This window comes from Synchiropus splendidus, chromosome 1 (genome assembly GCF_027744825.2).
Source record: "Synchiropus splendidus isolate RoL2022-P1 chromosome 1, RoL_Sspl_1.0, whole genome shotgun sequence".
Classification (NCBI taxonomy): Eukaryota; Metazoa; Chordata; class Actinopteri; order Syngnathiformes; family Callionymidae; genus Synchiropus; species Synchiropus splendidus.
Window position 1 is genome coordinate 51,287,716 of NC_071334.1, and position 26,373 is coordinate 51,314,088.

General features: G+C 47.0%; 1 protein-coding gene across 14 annotated transcripts in view; it reads right to left on the reverse strand.

Moving 5' to 3' along the window:
* Positions 1 to 1,923: 1,923 nt before the first annotated feature.
* LOC128757545 (protein unc-80 homolog) overlaps positions 1,924 to 26,373 on the reverse strand; it is a 41,526-nt gene continuing 17,076 nt past the window's right edge. For 3 of the 14 annotated variants that reach the window (XM_053862957.1, XM_053862998.1, XM_053862925.1), the window contains 46 exons: positions 25,755 to 25,861; positions 25,515 to 25,668; positions 22,983 to 23,155; positions 22,325 to 22,537; positions 22,105 to 22,240; positions 21,889 to 22,022; positions 21,305 to 21,482; positions 21,021 to 21,230; positions 20,132 to 20,229; positions 19,855 to 20,058; positions 19,675 to 19,782; positions 19,199 to 19,337; positions 18,911 to 19,092; positions 18,715 to 18,846; positions 16,838 to 17,024; positions 16,606 to 16,737; positions 16,343 to 16,486; positions 16,172 to 16,272; positions 16,004 to 16,090; positions 15,732 to 15,915; positions 15,567 to 15,661; positions 15,325 to 15,414; positions 15,077 to 15,178; positions 14,817 to 14,997; positions 14,477 to 14,742; positions 14,219 to 14,353; positions 14,001 to 14,139; positions 13,427 to 13,523; positions 12,988 to 13,158; positions 12,674 to 12,766; positions 12,393 to 12,611; positions 12,087 to 12,317; positions 10,089 to 10,212; positions 9,888 to 10,013; positions 9,687 to 9,810; positions 8,454 to 8,660; positions 8,210 to 8,394; positions 7,974 to 8,139; positions 7,725 to 7,904; positions 7,503 to 7,650; positions 6,665 to 6,721; positions 5,817 to 5,898; positions 5,639 to 5,744; positions 4,050 to 4,070; positions 3,607 to 3,818; positions 1,924 to 3,334 (listed from right to left, as the gene is read on the reverse strand). In XM_053862957.1, the coding sequence (XP_053718932.1) occupies positions 2,858 to 3,334; positions 3,607 to 3,818; positions 4,050 to 4,070; positions 5,639 to 5,744; positions 5,817 to 5,898; positions 6,665 to 6,721; positions 7,503 to 7,650; positions 7,725 to 7,904; positions 7,974 to 8,139; positions 8,210 to 8,394; positions 8,454 to 8,660; positions 9,687 to 9,810; positions 9,888 to 10,013; positions 10,089 to 10,212; positions 12,087 to 12,317; positions 12,393 to 12,611; positions 12,674 to 12,766; positions 12,988 to 13,158; positions 13,427 to 13,523; positions 14,001 to 14,139; positions 14,219 to 14,353; positions 14,477 to 14,742; positions 14,817 to 14,997; positions 15,077 to 15,178; positions 15,325 to 15,414; positions 15,567 to 15,661; positions 15,732 to 15,915; positions 16,004 to 16,090; positions 16,172 to 16,272; positions 16,343 to 16,486; positions 16,606 to 16,737; positions 16,838 to 17,024; positions 18,715 to 18,846; positions 18,911 to 19,092; positions 19,199 to 19,337; positions 19,675 to 19,782; positions 19,855 to 20,058; positions 20,132 to 20,229; positions 21,021 to 21,230; positions 21,305 to 21,482; positions 21,889 to 22,022; positions 22,105 to 22,240; positions 22,325 to 22,537; positions 22,983 to 23,155; positions 25,515 to 25,668; positions 25,755 to 25,861 (7,037 nt within the window). In that variant the 3' untranslated portion in view covers positions 1,924 to 2,857. The remainder of the gene's footprint in view (positions 3,335 to 3,606; positions 3,819 to 4,049; positions 4,071 to 5,638; positions 5,745 to 5,816; positions 5,899 to 6,664; positions 6,722 to 7,502; positions 7,651 to 7,724; positions 7,905 to 7,973; positions 8,140 to 8,209; positions 8,395 to 8,453; positions 8,661 to 9,686; positions 9,811 to 9,887; positions 10,014 to 10,088; positions 10,213 to 12,086; positions 12,318 to 12,392; positions 12,612 to 12,673; positions 12,767 to 12,987; positions 13,159 to 13,426; positions 13,524 to 14,000; positions 14,140 to 14,218; positions 14,354 to 14,476; positions 14,743 to 14,816; positions 14,998 to 15,076; positions 15,179 to 15,324; positions 15,415 to 15,566; positions 15,662 to 15,731; positions 15,916 to 16,003; positions 16,091 to 16,171; positions 16,273 to 16,342; positions 16,487 to 16,605; positions 16,738 to 16,837; positions 17,025 to 18,714; positions 18,847 to 18,910; positions 19,093 to 19,198; positions 19,338 to 19,674; positions 19,783 to 19,854; positions 20,059 to 20,131; positions 20,230 to 21,020; positions 21,231 to 21,304; positions 21,483 to 21,888; positions 22,023 to 22,104; positions 22,241 to 22,324; positions 22,538 to 22,982; positions 23,156 to 25,514; positions 25,669 to 25,754; positions 25,862 to 26,373) is intronic. The other 11 variants (XM_053863007.1, XM_053862973.1, XM_053862979.1 and 8 more) reach the window with 10 other exon arrangements.

Here is a 26,373-nt window from a genome sequence, read left to right on the forward strand (position 1 = left end):
AAATTCTTGACCTGTGAAGTCACAACTTCTGGCCACAAGGTGAGTCTCTCCACTTCTTTAGTGTTGTCTGAAATTGGAGATTATAAATCAGTTCTTATTGACGCACTGTCGCTAGTGATGGGCAAATGAAGCTTCATGAAACAGTGTCCTCATTTTCAGAGGCCACAAGATGGCGCTCTTGGTCTAAAAATGATGTAAGGTTTCATTGTTATGGCTGTTTAAATCCAGAGATTTTAGAGCAGAGAGCGCCATTTGTGGCGTCTGAAAATAAGGGCACTGTTTCATGAAGCCTCATCAGCAAGTCACTGACTGCAATAAAGGACAAAAGCGCATTTTTATACGCAAACCTACCAAGATAATTGTAGAAATAGTGTTGATCCTGTATGTAGCTTATAATATTACCTGATGTTAATACCGTCGTGAGCGGTTTGCACAGTATAAATGTTGTGGACTGAGGCTTCAACCATGAAATCACACTCTTCGTGTTTACAGCATTGCCCCGCTCTGAACTGCCCTACAGACCCGGCACCTTCTGAGAAGAGCCGTCGTCCAGCAACGTCATGTTCCCCGCTGACCTGCTTTGGTCGTCAGGCCCAGTTTCCACTGGCTCTCGGTGACGAGGAAGATTAATAATGGAGAAGTTCACCGTGCTCTTCTTGTAGTCACGTGGATCGGCCATTTAAGGATCCCGACACAGCATGTGTTTGCCTGAATCACTCAAGAGCTTCCATAGAAAACAGGTGACCTCTGGTTCAGAGCTTTGCCTCATGACTGGAGTACAAGGTCACGGACATGAACTGTGTATGCACTGGTGTTTCAGTTTCACCCCAAACTTTCAAACAAAACAAGCCTGTAGTAAAAACAAAAGTCAGTACTACTGTCAAATACTTCAACTGCCGTCAACCTTTGTTACAATACGGTTGGACTGATGAAGCTTCATGTTGCAGCCTCCTCACTTTCAGAGGCCAATAGATGGCGCTCTCAGCTTTATGGTTTTAGACAGCTATTTTAATGGATTGTGTTATTTTTAAACCAAGGTTGCCACCCAGTGATCATGAAGGTATCATGAAACAGTATTGCAAGGTTGATGAAACAGTGTTGTAATTTTCAGAGGTCACTAGATGGCGCTCTTGGTTTAGAAATGATGTGAGATTTCATTGAAATAGTTGTTCAAGTCCAAACATTTTACAGCAGACGGGCTGGTTAGGCTTTATGAAACAGTGTCCTTATTTTCAGAGGCCACCAGATGGCACTGTCTGCTCTAAAATCTTTGGATCTAAACAACCATTTCCATGAAACCTTGCATCATTTTTAAATCAACAGCGCCATCAGGTGGGCTCTGAAAATGAGGACACTGTTTCATGAAGCCTCATCAGCCCATGACTGCTCAATGTCACAAAGTGAACTAATGAGTATATTTCCCCACTTCCTGTGTGTGTTTCTTCACCATAATAGTTGAATTGAAATGTTAAATGGCATTATTTTAATGAGCAATCTTCATTTTATCAGAACTTCTTGTTCCTCAAAATACAAAAATGCTTGTGATAAAATCCTTCAGTGGAAAATGAAACAGTCGATCAGGGAATATGATTTGGGATGATGCGTTCAGGCGTCACTGCGAACATTAAGAATGCCTTGCTCTGCACACGCTGGTTCTTCAACACATCACTGGTCCCTATTGTCACGTGTAAAACTAAGTGCTTCTCTTTGGCACAGGCGAAAAGCTGGCAGCTTGTCAGTTAAACGTGAGAGATGTTTAAAATAAAATAAAAAATGGCTGCCAGCAGTCGCTCATGCTCTAACGTTACGAGGCTCAATCGACAGACACTGCCCTCTAGTGGGATTAGGAAGATGTTGAAAACACCAAATTTTTTCCTGCATGAGAATGAAACCACACACACACAGTTATCTTATTATATTTATTTATATATGCCTTTATTTAAAGTTGACACGAAGACAGTTTTGGTAAATGGCACTTACAGAAAGAAACAAGGGACATAAAATGTTCTGCACAAGAGGGAACACAGTTTTCGTTGAGAAGCCTAAACACTCACAGTGGACTGGTGTAATGTATGGCACGATTCATCATAGCTTCATGACAACAGTCAAGTTTAATAAATAAGCCTCTGAATAATACCACTATGCTTTAATATCGTTTCTGTTAAGGCATGAGAATGAGCAACAACGTCTAAGCAGAGTGGCTACGGCAACAGCAAACTAACAACAGAAAACATCTGTTTCTATCCACTTCGACAACACAGAACTAGTCTTTGGTCACAAAATAAATATTTTGCAGGATATACTGTATTCTCCAACACACAGATGACAGACTGGAGTCTGGTTTCTGGGACCAGACAAAGACTTCTAATGATGGCTGGGTGAGGCTTCATGAAACACTGTCCTCATTTCCAGATGGTTTAAAATGATGTGAGGTCTCATTGAAATGGTTGTTCAAATCCAAAGATTTTAGAGCAGAGAGCGCCATCTGGAGGCCTCTGAAAATAAGGACACTGTTTCATGAAGCCTCATCAGCCCATCCCTGGGTTACGACCACTACACAGTTTAGCAGTGAAAAATAAACAAAGAACAAATTGAAAATTCTTCTTTCATAATATTAGTTATCTAAAAACCTTCCAAGTATAAAAGAATAATTTGTTCCATAGTTTCATATATATATTATATTCTGTCATTTATATAATATTGAACTATGACACAATAGACATGGCTGTGGATGGACAAATCTGTATCATAAAATATCTTCCGGCGGGAAACAATGGCTTTCTAGGTTCCTTTCACAACTAGTGAGGATTGTCTGTCTGCCATTCTGAATTGAGCATCATTAAACATTCGCTGAGCATCACACATGAGACTCATCCAGGTCGAGATCCACAGGTGAGAGAGGGAGGGGTGAGAGGCGGGGAGAGGGAGCAGCCAGCAGCGGGGTGAGAAGGGGGTTCTCAGTCCCCTCGTCCTCGCTGAGCTGCAGCAGCGTGTCGCTGCGTGGCAGCAGAGCGGTGGTGTCCTCTTCACCCGGACTCTCTCTGATCCTGCAGGGTCCGGGAGGGGGCGGGGGGATAAGAGGAGGGACGGGCAAGGGTGGTGGGGGCGGCGGACCTGGGGCAGGTGCTGTAACCAGCACGGGGAGCGGAGGAGGCAACGGTGAGGATGTGCGAGACAAGGGGAGGGGGGAGCAAGTGCGAGAGAGAGGCAGAGGGGAGCAAGTGCGTGGGGGTGGTGTGGGCGTGGAGGGGCGGGAGATGGAGGGCGGAGGGGAGAGGCTGCTGCGGAGGCCCCACTGCTCTCGCTTCTCCTTGCTGCTCATCGCTGATGGAACCTGGAGGGAAAAGAAACATGGCGTCATTGGGATGAATGTTAGTGATGAGGCTTCATGAAACCGTGTCCTCATTTTCAGACGCCACCAGATGGCGCTGTCCGATGTAAAATCTTTGGATTTATAATCAATGAAAGCTCACATCATTTTTAAACCAGGAGCACCATCTGGTGGGGTCAGAAAATTAGGATACTGTTTCATGAAGCCTCATCAGCCCATCACTAGTGTCAGGCAGTGGACAGGTTCAGAGCCAGAGAAGCTCTTTCAGTACCTACCTGCGTGTTAGGAGTGTGAAGGTCAGCGGTGACCATGGCCGAGGAGACTGTGGGGACCTCCAGGGTCGGCGACTTGGAGATAGACGGACTGCTCTTCCGGCCCTCGTCCGGTGGCTCGGCACTGCCGGGAGTTTGGGGCTTGGCAGCAGCTGAAGACCCCTGCTGCTCTTGAGCCTCAGTGAATGTGACCGATCTTTTCTGGTCTCCTTGAGCTGCGAACACACACACCGCACACAGTTTAGAGGCAGCGTGGCCTGACTCCGCCAGGGACTGGCTAACACATCAGCACTGGAGTGGAGGCGGGACTGGGACAGAGGGCGGGAGAGGCGGGCCAGGAGAGGGATGCAAGACAGACATGCAGAGCGCCCTACTGGGTGAGGGTGCAGAGAAAAGGGGCGAGCCATTGCAGGGTGGAGAGGGAGGGGTTAAAGCTGGTGTCTCACCTTCACAGTCCAACAAAGTTTCTTTATTTGGAAACACAGGGCGTGAGACAGAACAGAGTGACAAGAGTCAGTTTGGTGGAATTACAAACAACATCGGAACAAAGTCTGGGGACAAGGACGCAGTTGTGAGTCCGTGTGTGTGTCTGTGTGTGCTTGTGTGAGACACGCTCCATGATGGAGACACATGACTCCGTCAGTTCATTCCTGGTCTGGCTAGGAGCTTGACGTCACAGCAGGCTTCCAAACTATTGTCAGCTGCTTCACACTCAGGAACCACACCAGCTTGCACAAACAGAAGCAGTCGGGTCCAAATACTGTGGTGTTGTTGTATTATCAGTTTGATTTCTGAATCACGACCCGCAGCGTCACAAGTCTAGACACACCCACGTCGATGAGATCAACAAGACAACATGAGGTACAGACAGATGGAACGCCTACTAAATCATGTCCATGAAAACCTGGATCAGAGAGGAACCTTGGAGGACCACTAATCCCACCGACTTCCTTAACATTTTGACCTGAATTGGCTTCAATAGACACCCAGTCACCGAAGAGCCACTTCCTCAACTGACAGGTGGACAGAACTACACAGCTGAATAACGTTTGAGTTGCTGGGTCTCAGAATGTGACAATGTTTGACATGGTCCAGCGCCTCAAACGACAAGCTTTGTGTCAGAAAAATCACGTGTTTTTCCAGGGCTGAACCAGCTACAAACACCTTTTGATGGCCAAAACTGCATGGAAACAAGCCCATGAACCAGGTGCATTAAAATGCCGAGCAGGCCAGCACCAGAGCAGGCGACACACAGAGACGCCACAACCAATCCCAACACCATCCTCGTCGACATTCAAGTGAACAAGGACTGAAGAATGAACTGAAGGTGGTTACTGTTTGAGTCACAGAGGAGAGTCAGTGCTGACAACCGCTGATGGGTACAGGAGGCTTCATGAAACAGTGTCCTCCAGATGGTGCTCTTGGCTCTAAAACCTTGTGAATGAAACATCATTTTTAAACAGTGAGAGCCACCAACTGAGCTCTGAAACCGAGGACACTGTTTCATGAAGCCTCATCAGCCTATGCCTCATGATGTCAACACTGCCTCACTAAGAAGGCAGCTGTTGAAGTGCTGATTCAACATGGACCTCTTAGACCACGGTCACTGCTCTAACCTTTGTCTTTGCTGCTCTTGGTTTAAAAATGATGTGAGGTTTCACTGAAATGGTTGTTTAAAAATAAAGATTTTAGAGCAGACAGCGCCATCTGGTGGCCTCTGAAAATAAGGACACCGTTTTATGAAGCCTCATCAGCCCATCACTACCTATATCCGCTGGGACTAGAAAGTGAGGGGACAGATATGAGCTTATGCTCCCAGGTGTTCGCTCTGTGGTGCTGCTAGTTGAGAGGGCACAAAGAAGTGGAGGGGTGTGCGGTACTGAGGACAAGCAAGCAGCAACACAACATCAGTAGTCCTTCATCTAGGAGTTCCAGGCCACAGTGGGAGTGTTGTGTGTTTTTACACGTGTGTGAAAACATGATGCGACATCCGCCAGTGTTTGGTCTGTGTGTGTCAACAGGCTCTGACTGTTACCCATGGGTTTGTTCTTGGGCTGGATGCTTCGGCGCGTGGTGGACAGTCGAGCTCCGGAGCGTCCACGGGGTTCCGTTTTTGGGATGGACAGCAGGGGGCGTCGCAGCTGGACAAAATCACATTTGCATGTCATATCATCTTCAATTCCAGTGGGGAATAAATACAACAGAATTCCTACCTGTTTGAGTCCACGCTTGCGTCCCAGCGGTGGCTGGAGCAGCAGGTTCTGCTGGCCTGGTTCACTCTGCACACTGGCCACCCTGGTGAAGACAGCCACACATCCACGAACACGCACGCACACACACACACACATTTCATCACAAATAGGTCCTGAAGAATAAGGAGCGGCTTTGCCAACAAACACTGGTCTTGTTCGGCAGGATGCTGCGGCTACTCTATTGACTGGACGACACGGTATGTTCACAAGATGACCAACCACAGAGCAGAGACAGTGCCGCCATGACTGGGACAGCCAAGACAACACAAGGGGGTCGACGGGGCTGGAGCAGCAACAGAGGCCGGGCTTTGAATGGATGTGCAATTCAATTAAAAGTCCAGTCTAGCTTGAAGGAGAAAGGTGGAAGTGTTGTGTGGTGGTTGCCACCCCAGGACCCCCTTGCCCCCACAGATTGGTATCCAGAAGTGGACGTCCAATTTGAACAGCGGAAAGCCTGACAAACAACAACATGAGACACCATGGCACCAATGAAGACCTAAAAGCTAACAGGAGTAAGAGGCCGAGCTCCCCGGCTCCCGAGGGGCGGCCATCAGACCTTCGGCTCTGGTTAGAACAGCAGATGAGCTGAAACGATGAGGGTCAGTGTGAGCTCAGAGGAAGGTACAGAGAAGGGACAGAAACACTGGACCCAAACACAGAGGGAGACAGGGGTGGCGTGACGGGCCGAGGCGACTGGATGTGGATGAGTGACTAACGGAGGGGCAGCCCAGACAGGTCCCGAGTGGCTGCCCCTCTCCCCGGCCGACAGACGGACCGACGGGACACACACAGACGAAGGGCCATCGTACCTAGTGAGGTTACCCTCCTGCAGAAGACCCTGGCACTCATCTAGCACATTGGGTTCACTGTGAAAAGGGGAAGGGGTCGGAAACGTTTAGTCGAGCGTCGTCTCCCAAATATCCAGGTGTTTTTTTTTCAGCCCAGGAGGGAGAGGCTTGGAACCTTTTGAATATATCAGCTGTCAACTTAAAAAGACAGTTCCGAAGTTCCAAACACAAGCCAAGCCAACTGTTTGTCGTAAATAACTCTGTTGTCTGAAAACAAATCTGATGAGAATCACTTTGCTCTTTCTGTGTTTCACCTTCAGCTGCATCTGTACAGGAGAGGAATCTGTAAACACTATAATCATTATGTTCTGTCCGGTATTTATCTCTGCACCACGATCTGTTTCTTTGATTCTGACATAAATACAATAGTGTTTAGGGACTTTTTCAGTCCATCTGTTTAACTGAAGGACTGACTGATTCTTGTTTGTGGTTCAACTAAACATAACTTCATTGTTGTCCTTGAATGGGATAAATACATGTGTATAAATATATATTAGAACTCAAAAAGCATATTTCATGTTGGTTTTTCTACTTCATCGTTTCATTTTTACCACAATTGAAATGGGTGGCAGAAGTGATGGGCTCAGCTTCATGAAACACTGTCCTTATTTCCAGAGGCCACCAGATGGCGCTCACTGATCTAAAATCTTTGGATTGAAAAAAAAAATTAAATGATTCAAAACCTCAGATCATTTTTAGACCAAGAGCACCATCTGGTGGGCTCTGAAAATTAGGACACTGTTTCATGAAGCCTCACCAGCCCACAACAATTTCAGGCAGGCAGTTCAGCGTGTGGTACCTGTGGCTGGGCAACATGTTGCTGCGCGGGGGGTCCGACTGAGAGGCTGCTGTGCCAGTGGCGTGGCTGGAGAAGCGTCGCTGTGACAACACTCTGGGCATGAACGACTCGTGCTCACTCACCACGCTGGGAATACTCATGGAGTCGTCTGGAAGAACCACACAGTCAGGTGAGTGCCGGGTTTTGGAGAACACGAGCAGAGAGCTGAGGAGGCAGACTGACTCTCTTCGTCATCCTCGTCTGTGCGGCTCAGTGTGTCCTGTGAGGGCTGGCGGGACGGCTGGCTGTCCTGCTCCCAGACCGTCCCAGTGCCCGTGTTGGAGCGCGACATAGTGGCCAGGCTGAGGCGGTACGCTGACGTGGAGGTGCCCACGGTGCTGATGGAGGTCTTGCCCTGATATGCTGCAGAGTAAATGACAAAGAGTCAGGACCCACAGATGGACAGAAGCCGGACCGCCAGTGCTTCCTGACCTGAGCCACTGTGCACCGCCTCCTTCAGGATCTTCAGCTCGTTGTTGAACTCTGCAAACAGAGAACTTTTGCACAGAGGGCGAGGTATGAAGCGGCGCTCCAGCTGGTCGGCTATGTGGTGCCGTGCTGTTATCTCCTCCTGCGAGTCAGCTGGCTGGGTCAGCAACTGCAACACAATAATACCAAAAACACGGGTTAAAAACTGAAAAATGCAAGTCACACGGAGCAGCTCGGACCTTGCACTGAATAAAGGGTCGCAGCAGGACAAAGATGGGGATGCGAGTCCTGACAATGAAGTCGATGAAGTCCCAGAAAGCCAAACCGCCCACTTTCCGGAGAGCCATCTCTTTCACCTGCAGGCTGAGCCGGTACCAGTGGTTCCCCAGCGAGCGCTCGAAGCACACCAGCACCACCTTCAGAGCTGAAGAAACACAGTGAGCCCAGAATGACAAAGACTGGCAAAGCCGTCCAGTGAGGTACCCAGGTAAGCTGCTTGGCTGGTGGACTCGGCCAGGCCCTCTCGCCGAAGATCCTTCCCTGTGTCTCCAGGGGTGGAACAGTGAGCCGGGGAGGCGTCCAGCATGAAGTTCTTGGTGCGTGAGGTGGAGATGATGCGTGGAGGGAGTAGGATGTTGATGACGGTCTGCAGGAGCAGAAAGATCTCTGGCTGCTCCAGGTGGGGGCTGTCTGCAGAGCATCAAGTCAGAGAGTCACATACTTAGACTTAGACTAAACTTTGTACTGCCAAAACCAGGGTCTTTAGAAGATCCTGCATTATGTGGTTGAGGTGAAACTTCACTCCCATTATTAATGGACGAACCTACAAAAAAAACAAAAAACAAAAAAAACAGCTTTGCACAAACCGAAGCTCTCTCTGGGAGCCACACACAGGAGGTGATCTTCTAGGATGCTTCCAAAGAGGAATAATGGCCCCCAATGCCAAACAGCGCCAGCAAGTTTTCCCTGCTATACTCGTCTTTTTACTGCTTTTGACATCTTAACAGAGAATGCTGAACTTTCTCAGGAAAAAACTTAAATAAGGCAGGTGAGCTTACAGATGAGAGACAAGGATGTGGAACCGGTCTCCTTCAAATACAAGGCGCAGTATACAGCCAGGCTGCCAGTGAATTCACTACGGCACATCTGACACTTCCTAGACTACTGTTTGTTTTACCACTCCACCCTCCTGACCCAACAGGTCCGGCTCTGCTTCCTACACTCGTCTAATTTTGCGTTACTTTTCCCATGAAATAAGTCTGAAATAATCTGCCAATAGTACAAGTGAAAAAAGAACATATTTAAGATGCATCAGCCTAAAAGAAGTCCCTCCATCTCACTTAATTTCATTTATAGTTTCAGAGGAGTAGTATCAGATAGTATCAGAGGTTTGCAGCAGTTTTGTCCCTACTGCGGACACACACACTGCTGGTCTGGTTTGATCAGGACCAAATCCAGCTCTAACCAGGAATCATGAGAACCCATTCCCAAATGCTAGTGATGCACTGATGAGGCTTCATGAAACAGTGTCCTTATTTTCAGAGGCCACCAGATGGCGCTCTCTTATCTAAAATCTTTGGATTTAAACAACCATTTCTATGAAAACTCACATCATTTTTAAACCATCTCCTGGGCTCTGAAAATAAGGACACTGTTTCATGAAGCCTCATCAGCGCATCACTACCACACGCTACGACACACACAGCCAGAAGTGACCTTTGCTCCCGGAGCCCACAGTCAGCACAAAGGGAATGAGCAGGTTGAGCAGCATTCCCTCCCGCCGCTCCTGGTTGGTGAAAGGTGCAATCACATGGCTAAGAGGAAAGTCTTCTTTCAAAGCCTGAGACAAAAGTGAAAACAGGAAATGTCAGTCGACGACGACGACAGGCAAGGCGAGCAGCTTGTGAAGAAACGGACCTGGATCTGTAAGGCCACCAGTCGAACCACAGCCGTGCTGAAGGGCAGAGGAGGAGAAAGATAGGGGCTGAGGTGGAGCAGTGGCAGCCCATCGGCCACGCTGGACGGTCCGACAACACCCATCACCTGGAGATCCATGACCAAGTGTTGACACATTCACCTCGGTGTCTGTCGACACAGCTGGCGACCACGTACACATACCAGGTTGACGCAGACGTTGATGAGCGAGCGAAGGTGAGGGAGGAAAGAGATGATGGGCTGCCGCTGGAGTGTCAGACATATGCCCTCAATCAGACTACTGGCCGCTTCCCACTCCACCTGTCTCCTGGAAAACACACCCACACACACACCAAGGCAAAACACACCCACATAACCACAGTGAGAATTCCTGCAGATTGTGTGGCTTTCAACTTCTACTACTCAACCTCTTGCCCTCCTTTTGCTCTCTAGTCCAGCCACAGGAAAACATCTGCCGATATATTTCACACGCCATGTTGACCTATTGCTATTAAAGAAGCCAGACAAACCACTTCATGTGCATCATTTAACCATTGCAGGATGCAAGATCAGTGATGCCATTTATCAGTTGACCATCTGCTTTTGTTATCGACGAAGCATCCTTTTCAATCCAAAAGTTGGGAAAACACACACATCATCTGTACCGAGTCTCAAGTGACACAAGTGAACATGCTCATAGAAAACAGGGCAACTCATTTAAAATATCTTTTGATGACAAGCAATGCATAGCCAACAGACACAGCAAACAGCAGCCTAATACCCCTCTACGAAGCACACAAACACACACACACGACAAGGTATACATTTCAGTCTGTAAAGCTGCTTATCTTCTCCATCACTGCGTTTCTGACATGTTCTACAATTGATCGTCTCAACATTGGGAAGCAGAAGTTCCTCTCAATACCCATGAGAATACCATATAAGCACACAACACCATCTGAAACGTTTGCTGATCACTAGAAACAAGACAGAATACACGTGTATACATGAGTGGGAGGCAGGAGAACCTGAAGATGAGTGAGTAGAGGAGGTGACAACAGTATTTGGGATCAAGCATACAGGGTGATGGTCGGGTTGGAACGGGGGGAGACAATTGCCAGAGGTGATCTGTGACGGAAGGGTACGAGCTAGAATGAAAGGGAAGCTCTATAGCTGTGGTCCCCAACCTTTTTATCACCGCTGACTGGTCGATGCTTGACCATTTGAACGTGGCCTGGGCGGTATGAAGTTGCCACTTTGAACCATCAGATAAGGCCTCTGCATGTTTGTTTGCTTGGCACGTGGGAATCACCCACCAAGGTAAATCCATATTTCAAGTACGACTCCTGCTATATTGTCTGTTAAAAACATTCTTCTTCATGGAAGTCGCAGGCTCTTTTCCTGTCGCTTCACTGAGCCTTTTCCTTTTCACAAAGACGGCTGTTTCTGACTCATTTTGCGAGCGTGTGGGTTACATTTTGGCTCTCAAATGACCCAAGCTTAACCTCGAGAATTCGCTCATTTTTCAAAATAAAAGGTTTTTCAAAATAAAAGCTCATTCAGACTCAGATAATACATCGAACGGAAATTATTAATTATTCCTTGTGCAGCCCAGTACCAATTGATCCACGGACCGGTACCGGTCGCCGGCCCAGGGGTAGGGGACCACTGCTTGATAGGACAGTATGGATTGTCATGTATGGGTTTGAGGCAGCAGCCCTGATATAGCTGTCTACTAGAGGGACATGGTTTGGGTGGCCAGATGGTTTAGACACATGGAGAGAAGACACAGGGACATATGGAATTTGTTTTAGAGCCGAAACTGTTTCATGAAGCCTCACTGGCCTATCGCCACCTTTTAGAGCCGTACTGACTGATATGATGGCGTTTCAATTCTCATCCAGACATTGCCATATGGGAGTGTAATAAACTCACGAGCAAGGTCTGCTCTTGTCACCTGCCAGTAACACCGTGGCTCAAGACTGGACTCATCCGCCTCTGGTGACCTCCCGGACCCTCGACGGGCGACACACACATCATACTGCATCCACACGCAGCACATGAAGACGCCACAGCAGCACTTACGGTACAACACCTCACAAATTGCAGCGCTACAAACCACAGTGCCAAGAAGCCGTCTATCTACTGTTCACTGGCACAGCACGATACACTCAGACAGAGGGAGAAGAGTATTCAACAGACCTGGTGCATAGTGCCTGTGGGCGAGCGCACCTGAGCGTGGGCATCTTGTGAATCTTGTTGAACATGCGGTCCAGCCTCTTGAGGATGAGGATGAGAGCCGGGCGGACTGCCTCTGATGACCAGTCGGTGATGGGCAGCATCTCCATGATGTATCGACGCAGCCCTCGACTCTCCATGGTGAGGGTGTCATAGGGTGCCAGCTTTAGCAAGGCGTGGGCGATTTCAGCCAGCCTGACACACACACACACACACGGTAAAAGGGCATTCAAACCACCGCACACAACCAGTGACCAGAGCTGTCTTCACCTCATGTGGGATTTGATATCCAGCAGCTCCAGGGCTGTGACCCGAGGCTCACCAGCCACATTCTGAAGGATTTTGAGTCGCGGGCCGCAGTGCTTGTAAAACTCAGTGCAAATGTTTAGCAGGGACTCTCTGGGTCGACGGAACTCCTCTCTAGCGTAGCGCTCGTCCAGCTCTTCCCTGGGCATTCCCTGGCCCTCCTCCAGCAGGTGGAGGTTGTCCCTGCGAGAGCAAGCAGGTGATCGGACCAGGACTTGTATCAAGCAAACGTTCCGCGCACTGACCTGGTGTTGACTCCTCCTGACATGGCATGGTTTGCTGTGGTGCCTCCTTTATGTCCCTGATCACAGCGGGACATCTGTGGTGCTGTCATGGGCCTGTGGAGACACAGGAAGGTCAAATCACAGACAGAGACAAATACAACGGGAGGCGATCTGAAGCTGAACAGTGCTGAACTAAAATACCAGGTTACTTCTATATTGAATGACACACAATGTGTGGTGATCAGTTATCATGCTCACTCCTCACAAATACATAAAAACACATTTGTTTGCCAAAAGAAAGGAGCAAATGCGAAGCTTCTTCGGGTGTGTGTGACCTTGTGAGGGCCTCTGAGCTGTAGAGCAGGGCCTGCAGCGAAGTGGCCAGAGCAGCGATGGCGGCAATCTCGTCCCGAGCGGCTGAAGCCGACTCCATCGTCATGGTGTTGCTCTTCAGCTTCTGAAGGTGGCAGGGGACCAGGGCCTCCAGAACCATTAGCATCTGGAGACTACAGCAAAGGAGAACTGCCTTAGTGTCCATAAAAAACAGCTGACAAAAAACTAGTGATAGGGTGGTGAAGCTTCGTGAAACAGTGTCCTTATTTTCAGAGGCCACCAGATGGCGCTCTCTGCTCTAAAGTCTTTGGATTTAAACAACCATTTCATGCATGGCATGAAACCTCACATCACTGTTAGACCAAGATCTGGTGGGCTCTGAAAATAAGGACGCCGTTTCATGAAGCCTCATCAGCCCATCCCTACAAAAGACTCTTTTACCTCCTGAAGGATTCCGGAGCGTAAGCAACGACGGTGACACACAGCTTGATGGCTTCACTTATAGAAAATGTCAGGTCTTCATTACCATAACAGAAATCTAGAATAGAAAAGACATTTAGAGCCATTTAAAAGAGGGTTTTAGCAACAAATCATTCTGGATATCAACTACACAGCATTTTATTTCAAAAAACGATGGTGATCTATGCTTCTGTTTCCCTCGGTGCAGGTTACACTTATAATTGTGGAGGAACTTCACATTTGGATGTCAGTGAAGAAGAGAGCATGACACTGCTAGTTAGCTTGAGAGGTCATCTTCAGGGAACTGTGAGGAACATGCCACTGCCAATGCACATCTTTGATGGAGGACTTTTGAGGAAACAAGACGAGTCATCATTTCTGGCTTGAGCCCCAACTGCCCACTGAACACTTTTAAAGGTCGAGGGTTGCACAGCAAAAGCCCGATGGTGACTTATGTACTGAGACACCTGCTGGTCACCGGTCAGTATGGTGGAGATAATATCATGAAACTACACATTGACATGCAAAGCTTACGACATGGAGAGGGGCTCCTTACCCAAAGAGCGCAGAGGCTTCTCTGCCTTCACCAGTTCCAATGCGTCCAGGGAGTCCTGCGTCTCATTCTCCAGGGACACCAACAGGTCAAACAGACACTGTGCTGAAACTCCTTTAGAGAGACCTGAACTGGTGCTTGTCTATGGACAGAGAGACTTTTAATAATGGCATTATCATCACTTGCCGAGGCGTAGAAATTCACGAGAGCCATGTACTGACGGTGAATTCCAGCAGCGGCGCCACACTGGCAAACAGCTGCAGGATGAAGGGTTTTCGGTGGAGGATATAGAACTGTCGGCAGCAGAACTCAATGCCCTGCCTGAGGAGAGGGTTGCTTTCATAGTCGGAATACACCTGAAATAACACCAAGTCAAGAGATTTTCACCTGTGAACAGAGGATCACACGAGCAGCTGCAACACCTGCTGTGTGCAACACGTACGATGACAACAGACTTTTTAGTTGTGTCGACTTGGTACCTGCAGCATGGTTGGTAGGATCCACTGATAGCCGCTCAGAGAAAACAGGTGGTTGAAGTGCACCGCTGTGTTAATGGCAGTGGCTGTGTACTGCCTGAGGAGGGCGCTGTCTTCTGGGTGTAAAAGCAGTGCCCCATTGAAGACGTTAAGAAACAGCATCATCTCATCACCCCAAGGGTATTCACTGGGCATGCCCAGGAACATCTCCTCCAGCAGTTTGATCCACAGCACCTTGTGCAGGGTGTCCAACCCAAACAGCTCTTTACCTGGAAAAGAATTACGGAATGTAGACAACCAATTCGTCCTCAGAGAGAATCGATAATCCTGAATGCTGACGGACCTTGTGGCTCATTGAACAGAGAGAATTCAGCATCAATAGCTGTTCTGGGGAAGGACGGCAGACGAAGCAGATCTTCCTGCAGGAGGGAAACATGGGATTGCTTGTGCACCGCCGGCATGTGCTGAGTCAAAGAGATGAGGAACAGAACGCGGCCAACTTCCTCCAGTTTGCGGGAAAACACCTGGACAATTGAACAAAAACATAAATGTCACATACAGCAAGTGAACATTCATTATGATACATAGACCAGTGAGGCAGACCTGTTTTTGGATGAGCTCCTGCCCCTTCTCAGGAAGCATATGGACCAGGTTGAGCTGTGGGGAGACTGACCTTCGAAATGGATAGATGTCTCTTACATACGTCTGGAACGAAAGTGTGATGATCTCTGGGATTATCCTAGACATTTCTTTGGACTTCACAAAGGAAAAACTACTTTTTTTTTTTTTTTTAAGACAAATGTCACAAACATCGCAGCCTGCGTCCCTGGCTGCAGAGCCCTTGATGTTACCTTGGAATAATGAATAAGATTCCATCTTTTGTCCATGAGGAAGTAGTGAGCTGATCTTGCCTCTGGAATATTGAAGAATTCCAAGCATTCCTGGAAGACAGGAAGGAGAAATGCAATGTATTGTGGGGCTGGACAGCCAAGTAGCAACAGCAGCACTGTCACAGCTAAGTGGCAGGATTATGAGACATCAAGATGTGTAGCTGTCTACACCACAGAGGGCAACACTAGAGTGGTGGACTCACTTTTAACAGAGCTTCAAACTGAGTGTCTTCATGAACAGGAAGCTGTGTCGGAATGTCACACTCGTTTTGTCCATGAACCACTAATGTTTTCGTTCCTGCATGACAAAAGAAATGCGAGTCAGAATAGCCTTGTCTGGAACAAAACAAAGAAGAAAGTGGTCTTACCCGGCATTGAGGCAGTGACCAGCAGTTTAACCTCACACTGCTCCTTCTTCATGGTTTGCTTCAGGTCCTTGAAGAAAAGACCCTCCACATATCCGACCACCTCCCAGAGGAACGTGAGCGTGGCTGATATAGCGTCCATGCCCCACTCGCAAGGGGTGCGGACAAAATACATGATCAACCCGACCTGCGGATCAGAATCTGTTTTAATGGACGATTCATGGAGGAGTTGGTTTAAGACAATGTCGACTGAAGCTAAAGCTTTGCATCCTCACCAGATAGTTGAAGAGGATGTGAGAGGTCTGAGCTGGGAGGTCGCCGATGTTGAGGAGCAGCTTCCTCAGCATGTACATCAGCTCATCCTGACGGCAAATGAAACACAGTCATGACATCATGGCCGAGTGCTGATTCTAACCTGACCACGTGCGTGTATCCCCACTGACCTGCCGGTTACTGACTGTTAATTTCTCCAGGAAATGGCGGAGAACAAGAGCTGGGTCTTCGATGAGACAGTTCCATAGGATTTGCTGTGCCACTGCACTCACTGAGGAACGCCGATCGTAAGCAAAACAGTCATTTCAAATTCCACACATTATGCTGAGAGGGATAATCACCAGCTACTCCGTCCTCCCGAACCTCCCCGTCCTCCATGAGATGCACAATTGGAAGGACTGCCGCACAGATGCATGCTGGGAAGACGGCTTGTGGCGGCTGAAGCATGTGGTGGGTTGGAGTGTGTTCTGTAGTGTTCTCCTCATCTGACATACACAATACATTGATACCTCAACATCAATATGCTTTGGAATAAAGGCAGCTATCAGTCCAAGCTATATATACCTGTTCATCTAAAATGTTGACATTTAAGACACCACAGTACCTTCAGCGCTAGCCATGGAGCGGACGGACCACACTGATCCTCTTCTGAATGAGTAGTTGCGATGGGAGTTGCTGGACGCACAGGAGGGGCTGACCGACAGACGACGGGATGTCAGGTTCACCACTTCTTCTGCTGGCAGGACAAATGTCAACGCTCAAAAGCAGCTTGGACACTTCTAAACTACTTTCACTTCTCATCTGGGATTCTCTTTGGAGACGAAGAAGTTGCCCACCTTCTTCCTCCTGCTCAGGCGGTGGGCTGCACGTGGGCTCGTAGCACGCCTCCTGAGCCACAGGGATGGCCGTGATGATGCTGGCCTCCCTGCCCAGGCGTCGCTTCTCTTCCTCTTGCTGAAGGTTCTTCAGGATGTGCTCCGCTCGCTGGTGGGAACGCGACACCGCCCGTGCTGAGAACGATTTCTACAGAGGAGGGTTTGCATGGATGAGGGACGAAGATTCCCACAGCACGGCGCTCGAGCAGTGGGGAGTTTCAGGTGCACAGTAATTCTACACTTAGGACTGAGGAGCTTTGGTTCGCAATGTTAAAATGACCAGACAACACTTGAATACAGTAACTCTCCTCCAGCGCATAGATGCTCTCATGCCATCCTCGCAGTGATGAAGGACACGCTTCAAATACCAAATTCTCTTTTGCTATGACAGACTGAACGTCTTTTGACTGGAACTTGGAGAATTTACTGTATCTGGTGTACAGTAAATGCCTCACTGCATCCACACAAGTGCTCATACACATACAGAGTCCGATAGGCATGACATGGGTATGTAAACAGCAGAGTCATTCTCAGTCAATGACCATGCACGAACGTCACAACACACACAAAATGTCTGAATGTCTGATGCATGCTTGTCATCTGAAAGAGGAAGTGTGTATTTCTGATCAAGATGCACTTAGCTGAAATGACACCCTCCCTCCCCCCGACCACTACCACTGAGTGTTCCATCCGATAGGACGACTTTCCCTTGATGAACTACAAGTGTGCAACAATAGTCTCCAGGTCACGGTCAGAGGTAACAAGATGCATCAGCACAAACATCTGGACAGAAATACCAACTTACTATGGTATGGACTGACTGAATTAATGCGGGGTACTAAAAACAAAGACAGTCGATAGGTAAATTATAGATCATGTGCTCCAAAGTTGTCATCAAAGTAATTTAAATAGCATATGTAAATCATAATTAAAGCATGCTTTAAATTATATATACTGTACATATACAAAAATAAATGAACATTTCAACGACAAGACAATTAAACTTTGTTGCACTCCATTTCACATGAGCACAATATACAGCTTGAGGCTTCATGAGGCTTCAGGATACAGTGTCTTCATTTTCAGAGGCCACCAGATGGCGCTCTCTGATCTAAAGTCTTTGGATTTAACCAACCATTTCAATGAAACCTCACATCATTTTTAAACAGAGAGCGCCATCTGGTGGCCTCTGAACATTAGGACACTGTTTCATGAAGCCTCATCAGCCCATCACTACTGTTTGGGAAGGACCAAGTCACATCAGTGTGAGTAGACTATCGCAGTCTTGCCTAAAGTTTAGAATCCAAAACCTCTCATCACAGACTTTTGATTCACTGTATTTGATTCCTGTGCCGGGATGGCGGTCGTCATGGTAACAAGAGTTACAGAGCCACCGGGCTATGCTAACAGCATGGATTGACCCAAACATAATGGGTGTCATGAATGGTATTTAAGAAGACTCCTGGACTAATTCCAGAGGCCCTCAAGGACAATGCAGCTCTTCATCATATGTCCAAAGTAAAACCTGACCCTGGAATGGCACATGAGATGGCTCACTAGCGGAGTCAGTTTAGCATAGAATACAACTTGAAATTCTATGATCGATACAAAGGTCAAAGCTACCAACACCAAAGAGCAAATAATTTCAGTTTCAATAAGAAACGGCACGACACAGCACACCAGATGTTTTACCTGTGGTCCTAAACTTCAGACAAGGTTCTACTTTAGAACATGGTGCTTTGCGTCCTCATTTTAAATGTGGAAATAGATTTGTATTTCTCTCCTCATAACACACTTGCTTAGACACTGCTTCATTAAAAGAGTGATCAGTCACTCACGGATTGGTCTTCATTGATCGGGTCTTGAACACTTCCAGTGTTCTGTGGCACCCATGGTGGGTCAAATATGGGCACACAGGGCATGCCAAGGATCGGCGAGGGCAGGGTAAAGTTGATGCTGGGCGGAGGGATCTGGAACAAACATTGCTGTTGACTCCACAGGGTCATGAATTAATGGGAGAATGTGAATCCCTACTTTGAAGATCTGCTGGGCTCCTTCCTCCATGCGAGGCCACACCTGGTAGCGAAAGCGCCACAGCGTGTAAAACTTTAGGATGGAGTTGATACGTTGACATGCCTCCTGGTGCTGGAACTCAGCCATCATCATCTCGCTCACTGCTTCTGGCACCTTTACGGCGCAAAGAAGGAACATGGCAGCTGGAGGGACAAAGGAATGAGCAACTTGAATACTGCAACATAACTGAGCTCCCAAGTGAAGCAAAGGAAAAGTGGGACTAGAAGAGAAAACTGCAGCCCTCCTTACCTGCAGCAGCCGCCATGTGCTCGTCCACACTCAGCAGCAGCTCCCAGGCAGCTGGCTGGATGTCACCATACATGTCGTCTGTCAAGATGGGAGCCGCTTTGATCAGCAGGGAGAGAGGCGCTGGGGACAGGCTCATCACCTGGACAGAAAATTCAGAAATCATGTACCAAAAACTTTTCTTCACTGATGCTAAAACAGTATCTAAATACAAGAGACTACTCAAATAAAGAAATACCAAAAGTCACATTCTACAAAGCATCATATTTATTCTCCAAATGATGCATCTTGTCAAAGATAAGGGCTTTATAAAGGTGAAAAAGCTTTCAAGCTTTTTATTATTGGACTGAAATTGGGACACTTGTATATTTCTACTTTTTTATTCTCAGTCGAGTTTGTGTCTTGTGTCCACTGTATTCTAATCAAAACACATAGTTTCAATGGCTGGCCAAGTTTCTGTTTAAGGTTAAGAGCATCACCTGGTTTCTGATGTATTTCAGCATCCCTGTATCCTTCTTTCCTTCCGTGTTAGTGTCAGTGGGTCGCCTCTTCATGGATGGAGTCCGGAGACAAGACTTGTCCGAACACTTGATGGAAAAACGTAAGCATCAGTCAGACTTTCAAAACTTTCAGCAGCACAGTTCGATGTCAAGACCTACCTCTTTGCTTTTCTTGGCGCGTGTTCCGATGTTACCAGAGGAGATGTTGTCTTCTCTCAGGCTGTCCACAGTCTCACCGTACACCAGCTTGATGGCCCGAACAAGGCGAACACAGGAGCGGCTGTGGTGCTGGTAGCATCGCGGGTGGCAAAAGTCAATGTGTGTGCAGATGAAGCTCTGCTGGTTGCACAGCAGGATCATGATCTGAGTGGAGAGAAGAAGAAAATGGTCAGAATCAAGACAGAATCACACACTAAAGAAGAAGAGTGCAACATACATGAAGCCATGACATGTTGCGGTGGTAGTTGTCCTCTGCCCCACTTGAGCTCTGGCCCTCTGGTTCAATGCTGGGTTCACTGGTGCTGAAAGGACTTCCTGGAATAACAGAAACCAAATACTGGTCACAAATTTCTTTCAGTGAGCAGGTCTCAGTTGGCAAAAATCAACGCCTTTAAAAAAACAAAAGACGATGTTCGTACAGCAGTGTATTTGACACTCATAGACTATCAAAGTTTGCTCCGTGGTTAAAATGTTAGCTAAAATCTAAATGCAGAACCAAACACATTTGTGGCAAAATGTGAAGAGAGAAAGAATAATTGTAGTTATGAAGCAAGTTGAGGCAAAAAATATAATAGATGTGTCAGGAAATTATGTTAACTATGAATAATAATGTTTGTTGGCCTAAATTGTAAGATTTTACAGACCAGAAACTTACAATTTAGAAACACATGTGAGATTGTGATAAAATAAAAAACATTATTATTATTATTTTTATTATTAAAAATAAATAAATCCTGATATAGTTTCTTCACACAGCCCACCCCTTTGTGGGGACATTCTTAAACAACCACATTCTGCATTTTGTTTCTGCAAACAGCCAAAATAGCCGAGTGACAGTAACTAAATATTTTCACAAATTAAAAGGGATTTTCTCCAGGACTTAGGGCTGAGGACAATCATGCTTCGGCCGAGTCTCCTTTGGTGGCAAGTCTTGGGATTTTTTTTCAATGAAGCAAGTGTGTCATGGCTTCAAAAAAAGTAAAAAAACTTTTAATAACTACATACACAGAGTGCTATCAAGTACTATCACTCACGCATGAAGGTTTGTTAGCATCAGCCATATGGTCTAGTTGCCCCAGATTCACAAGAAAAATGACTGATCTTACCAATGTCAGTGACAGTATCTCGGCTCTGCGTCTGTGACAGCAGTCCCTCTTCATTCTCAGACTCGGAGTCCTGCCGGGACATTTTGGTGCTTTTCAGGCTCCCGGCTCTCCGTATGGAAGACAAGGAACCTCCTTTTTTCACCCGGAAACTTCTAGCCCCTTTAATCTGCAATAGCCGGGAGCCCCCAATTCGAATCTTCCTAATGGGAGCTGGGATGGATAAATAATAGAAATCACTTTAGACCTCTGAGACCTTATAGGCCAGCGCGGCCAAACTGCCTCACCCTGAGACTCCTGGGGCTTCTTCTCCTCGCAGGTGGTGTCCGACTTCAGAGTGTGACTGCTGCTGTTGAGGGAATCGTGGCCGTCTTCATCATCCAGAATGCCTGCAAAGCTGATCTTTCTCTCGTAACGGTGCCGACCCAGCTCTGGATCCAGACGCAGGCGGCAGCTGTCCAGATCCTAAAAAGGGAGGTGCATTGTCAGAAGTCAAATAACACAAGCTTGCTCACATCACCGTGGCGGACACACTATGATACGTTTCACTTTACATGTTTACAGTACTGCACTTGACCATTCCGAGTGAGAGGTCTGCCATGTGGTACTAAATCATAATGCTGATAATAAAAGCTCTAATCCATTAAGGCACTGACACAGCTTTGACTTTGTCGGAACAGAGGATGTTGAAAAAGTCAACATGATGATGAATGAACAATAAAGTGCCGGTTAATTCTGAAGTGTCCTCAATGTTTGTTAGTAGAAGCTCCATAATGAAGCACTTCACAACCAGTATGGTTCACGCATGCATACAAACCTATTTATTGACACTATTTCTGATCTAATTCAGCAGTGAAAGAGAAGACCTCACCACAAGTGGTTCGGTGCGTGGCCGAGGAAGACAAGGGAAGGTCTCTCTCAGGAAGGTGGTGATTTCCAGGAGCAGCTGGCACGCTGCCATTTTGAGAGCGAAGGGACAGCCGCATTTTGTTGGATTTACAGTGTCTTGAGGAGAAAAAGTTCAACAGGTCATCCGTTTCTCTGACTTCTAGTGAGGGTGGAAACCAGCAATGGGCTGCAGACTTACTGTCATCTAAATAGTCCTCCTCCTCATCTTCTTTCCTCATTCTACGCTTGGTCTCTTCATCATAGATGTAGCCAAGAATGTTGGCAGGACTCTCGCTGTCACAATGACACAGCTCACTCAGCCGAGTTCCAATAGCCTGGAAGACGAAATACACAGCAGAAGCACTGAGGAAAATGACCAAGACTTGCGGAAGACCGGCAGAGAAATCTCACGCACGTACATCTGCCCACTGGCAAAAATGCTTGGCGGCGTTCCACTGCAGCTTCTGGTTTCGCTTGTTCCCCACGATCGGCGATCGACCTCTGGACAGTCCTCTCTTAGTGATGTTCACATGGTGGCCTTTCATCCACTCTGGCCAGTTGCCACGGTTACAGCGGTGGACAAATCGAGCACATTCAAGGAAGAGCGAGGCCCGTGCGACCACGGGAGCTTCCTGTTTGGAAAAACACATCACTTGATCTTATGGTTGTATCAGTGTGCATTGTCTCCATCAGTGGAGAAAGAGACTGACATGAAGTGCAGCAGCTTATAGGTGAAATCTACCTTCCCAAGCAACAACAACTGGTGCAGAAAACAACTGGGACTGTATAGTTACATCCTGATGATGGAAGGATTTTTCCAGTGCTTCTCAATTATTTTCTGTTGCGCCCCCCCCAAGGAAGAAGTAAACTTTTAGCGCCCCCAACTCTCCGCCGCCTTTGTAAATAGTATCGTTTGTCAATAAAATGATCACAAGTACACCACTGCATAACAACGTATCCTTGTTAACATTAAAAAAATGAAAAAAGAAAGTAATATAGCGCCCCCCCACTACTTGAGAAGGACTGGATTAAACAACTAGACTGGATTTTTTATTTTTTAAGGGATGCATAAATTACCAGGTCCAAGGCGGCGGCAAGGATGGAAGCGTCAGGTATGGTCCCAGGCTCGCAGCAGTTGAGGAGAAACTGAAATCGTTTCATCCCTTGTCTGATGGCACCCAAATTCACCACATTCTTGTTCTTCATGGCCTCCTGACTGGCCGCCAGACGCTCTTGAAAACCATGGGGTCCTGGGCCGAAAGAGATGGGACCCAGAGAAAACAGGTAACAGCAGACAATGAAAGTTGTGCTTCAACAAGAGCCGTGTTGGTAGATGACTCAGAAATACTGCACTTGTTTCCATGTCTACTGAAACTTCGACACAGACATTGCAAAAAAGCAACATCCGCCAAACAAAGCACCAACGAATGAAGTGAGAGATGGAAACACTGCTGCTGGCAGCGGTTACACTTAAGTAGAGTTGGTTCAAAATGAGAGAAAGTATGTAGTGAGGGTAGTCACATACAAGTGTAACCGCAGACAGAAGAAAGCTGTAGGTTTTATCACTCAGGCGTTTGGAAAATACCACCAGACGTCACCACAGAAGAGACAAAGAGCACTGACATGCCGGCACAGAAAAATGCTCTGGAGCAGAAAGATGGTTTCGGGACACCTTTGTTTCTCTCTTCACACGGGAGAGTGCAAGAAAGAAGAAGGAGAGTGGGATCTGGACAGAACACAACATGCACAACAGGAGGGTTTAGAGGGGGGTCACAACACTCAGGTGCACAGGCCTCCAAGCATATACTGTGTCATCATTTATGCATTTTCACAATTACTAATATTCTTTTTCAAAAAGTCTGTGCCAGTTTAGTTTTGGGGTCAATTTTTAAATCTCTGTCATGAATAAAGACATTGAGGGAAGTTTGATGAGGCTTCAAGAAACAGTGTCCTAATTTTCAGAGCCCACCAGATGGCGCTCTTGTTTTAAAAATGATGTGAGTTTCATTGAAAGGCTTGTTTAAATCCAAAGATTTTAGAGCAGAGAGCGCCACCTGGTGGCCTCTGAAAATAAGGACACTGTTTTAAGAAGCCTCATCAGTCCATCACTACATAACCGTTTAGTTTACCGTTTAGATGTTTCTACATATTGGTGTCCATCTTTGGTCAGTGCAGTTGAACACGACTGGAAAGTCTGTCTATGCACCACATAGAAATGGAATGGAAGCGGGACTGAAATAAAATGACGTCTCACACTTGACAGTGGATGTCAAATCACAAGCTAAGCATCAAGTCAAGTCAATGCTGTGTAGACGTCCATGACTGTCTGGAGGTGAGGTCGAGGTACACCAGCATCCCAATGAAGACTGTGGCCTCCAACATCCCTCAGTAGAAGACAGTGAGAGTGACCAAGACTCTTGCTCTAGTTGTGGGGAGGTGATTTGAGAGAACCTGCAGATTACCACACCGTTTCCCTGACTTTGGCCTTTGAGATTCCGAGTGTTGCTTCAAATTGATACTGTTTTTAATCCAGATGCCAATTTGTCAAATGGTGCTACATCCTGTATATATGCAGATTCAGCATTTATCTGAGGTATATCTTGTTTATACTGCTCAAGAGTCAGTTGGGCAAGTGTTGTTGTGTTGTTTTCTGGTGTGGGCATGTTCTATTATTATTATTATTATTATTATTATTATTTTTACATTTTCTCCCATGTTGAGCTACTTATCATTGTGACCTAACTGGAAAATTGTTAATCTGTAAAATGACTGGAAAATTTAAAATCATAAATCAAATATTAAAAGCAGGAAAAAAAGCCACTGCTTCTCCACAACTTCATCGGGTCTATGCCATTGTGGCAGCATCATGCTCAGGATAGTTGACCGGAGCAGTTTACAGGAATATCCTGGATCAAAGCTGCTTCAGCAAAACTCTTGATCTCATACTTAGGAGAGTTCATCTTTCAGAAAGACAAGCACGGTATCAAAAAAGGCTTCAGAACAACTGGCAAACTGGCAAAGAGGAATGGGCAAAAATGGTCAAGCATCAAAAACGGATGACGAATGCCAAAGGTGTGTTCTCTGCATGTGGCAGTGAACATTTACATTGTCACTTTGTCAGGTTCAAAACAAGGAAACTGTTCTCTTTTAGGGGGTGTTGTGTGGAAAACATGGTTAATTGGAACAAAGAGGCGGAAACAGGAAGTGCTGTGAGTACTTCCTGAATGCACTTAATTTTAAACGGAACGTTGTGATGTCAACAGAAGTTCACTTTTTCTAACATTAAAAGATGAATGTCAGGGGAAGGATTATCCAGAATACGTCCCACTAACAGGCGTTGTATTTTCAGGACGAGAGGCTGTTTTCTACAGAATGACTATTTCAGCCACAGACTGTCAAGCGCTGAACAGACCGCGATCACATGGAGGTAAACGCAACAAGACAGAAGCAGCTAGCTCCACAGGTCTTGCTGACATCGAGGGTGGAACACAGGGGGAAGGGAACAGACTGTGACTGGCGAGGCAGGACAAGACAGCACACGGATAAACAGAGGCAGAGAGAAAGGTATGATGGGTGGGCAAGGGACACCCTGTGGTTGGGGAGGTCTACCATCTTTCTCTTCTGTGTGGTGAAGCTTGGATGGATTCCGTCTGCCAGACCTCCATTTACCCAGCCGCTTGAAGAAATTCTCCTCCTCGTCCCTGCCATATTCCGGCCCTGCAGCGCCCCCCTCGGACAGCTTCACAGCACTGGTGAACTTCACCTGACGTGGGATCAAGGAGCGACCACGAGGAATAATTCACACAACTGTGCTGCTGCGGTCGGGTGTAGATAGAGGCTGCAACTGACCTTTGAACTTTGCCTTATGAATGATAGGCGATCCACTGAGCTGATATCTAGAAGGTCCTCAACACCGTCAGTGAGTCCCGACAGGGATGAGCGCTTCAGCCAGTTGCCTAGACACACATTATTACAGAACAAACAGCAGTAAAAACACGACCGCTGAACAAGAACTCCTGAGCATACACACGCCATGATGCAGAGAATGGGCAGGCTTAGGACTTTACACTCACACGGAAGGTGGACAAGACAGTATGAAAGTGGAGGAGAAGGTGGTGGTTCCGATGCCACAGTGATGGAGGAGAGGATGAAGGTAGCAATGGTTAAAGGGATAACAGTGGTTATACTGACTTCAGGGATGAGGAAGATGGTTGGAGAAGATGGTCATAAATACGACAAGGAGAAGGGGACATTACTACAACTGATGCTGAGGATGGAGTTGATGTTGGGACAGATGGGAAGCGAGTGGCAACTGTGACAATGCTGGCTGCCGGGATATCAATGGGGTTATTTGCTAAGAGTTTAGCATGATTAAAAATGATGTTAGCAATGAGTGGAGGCTAGAAAATAATTTAAAACTGCCTTTTTTTTTTTACAATGACTTCAAGCACCCAAATTCAGTAAAACT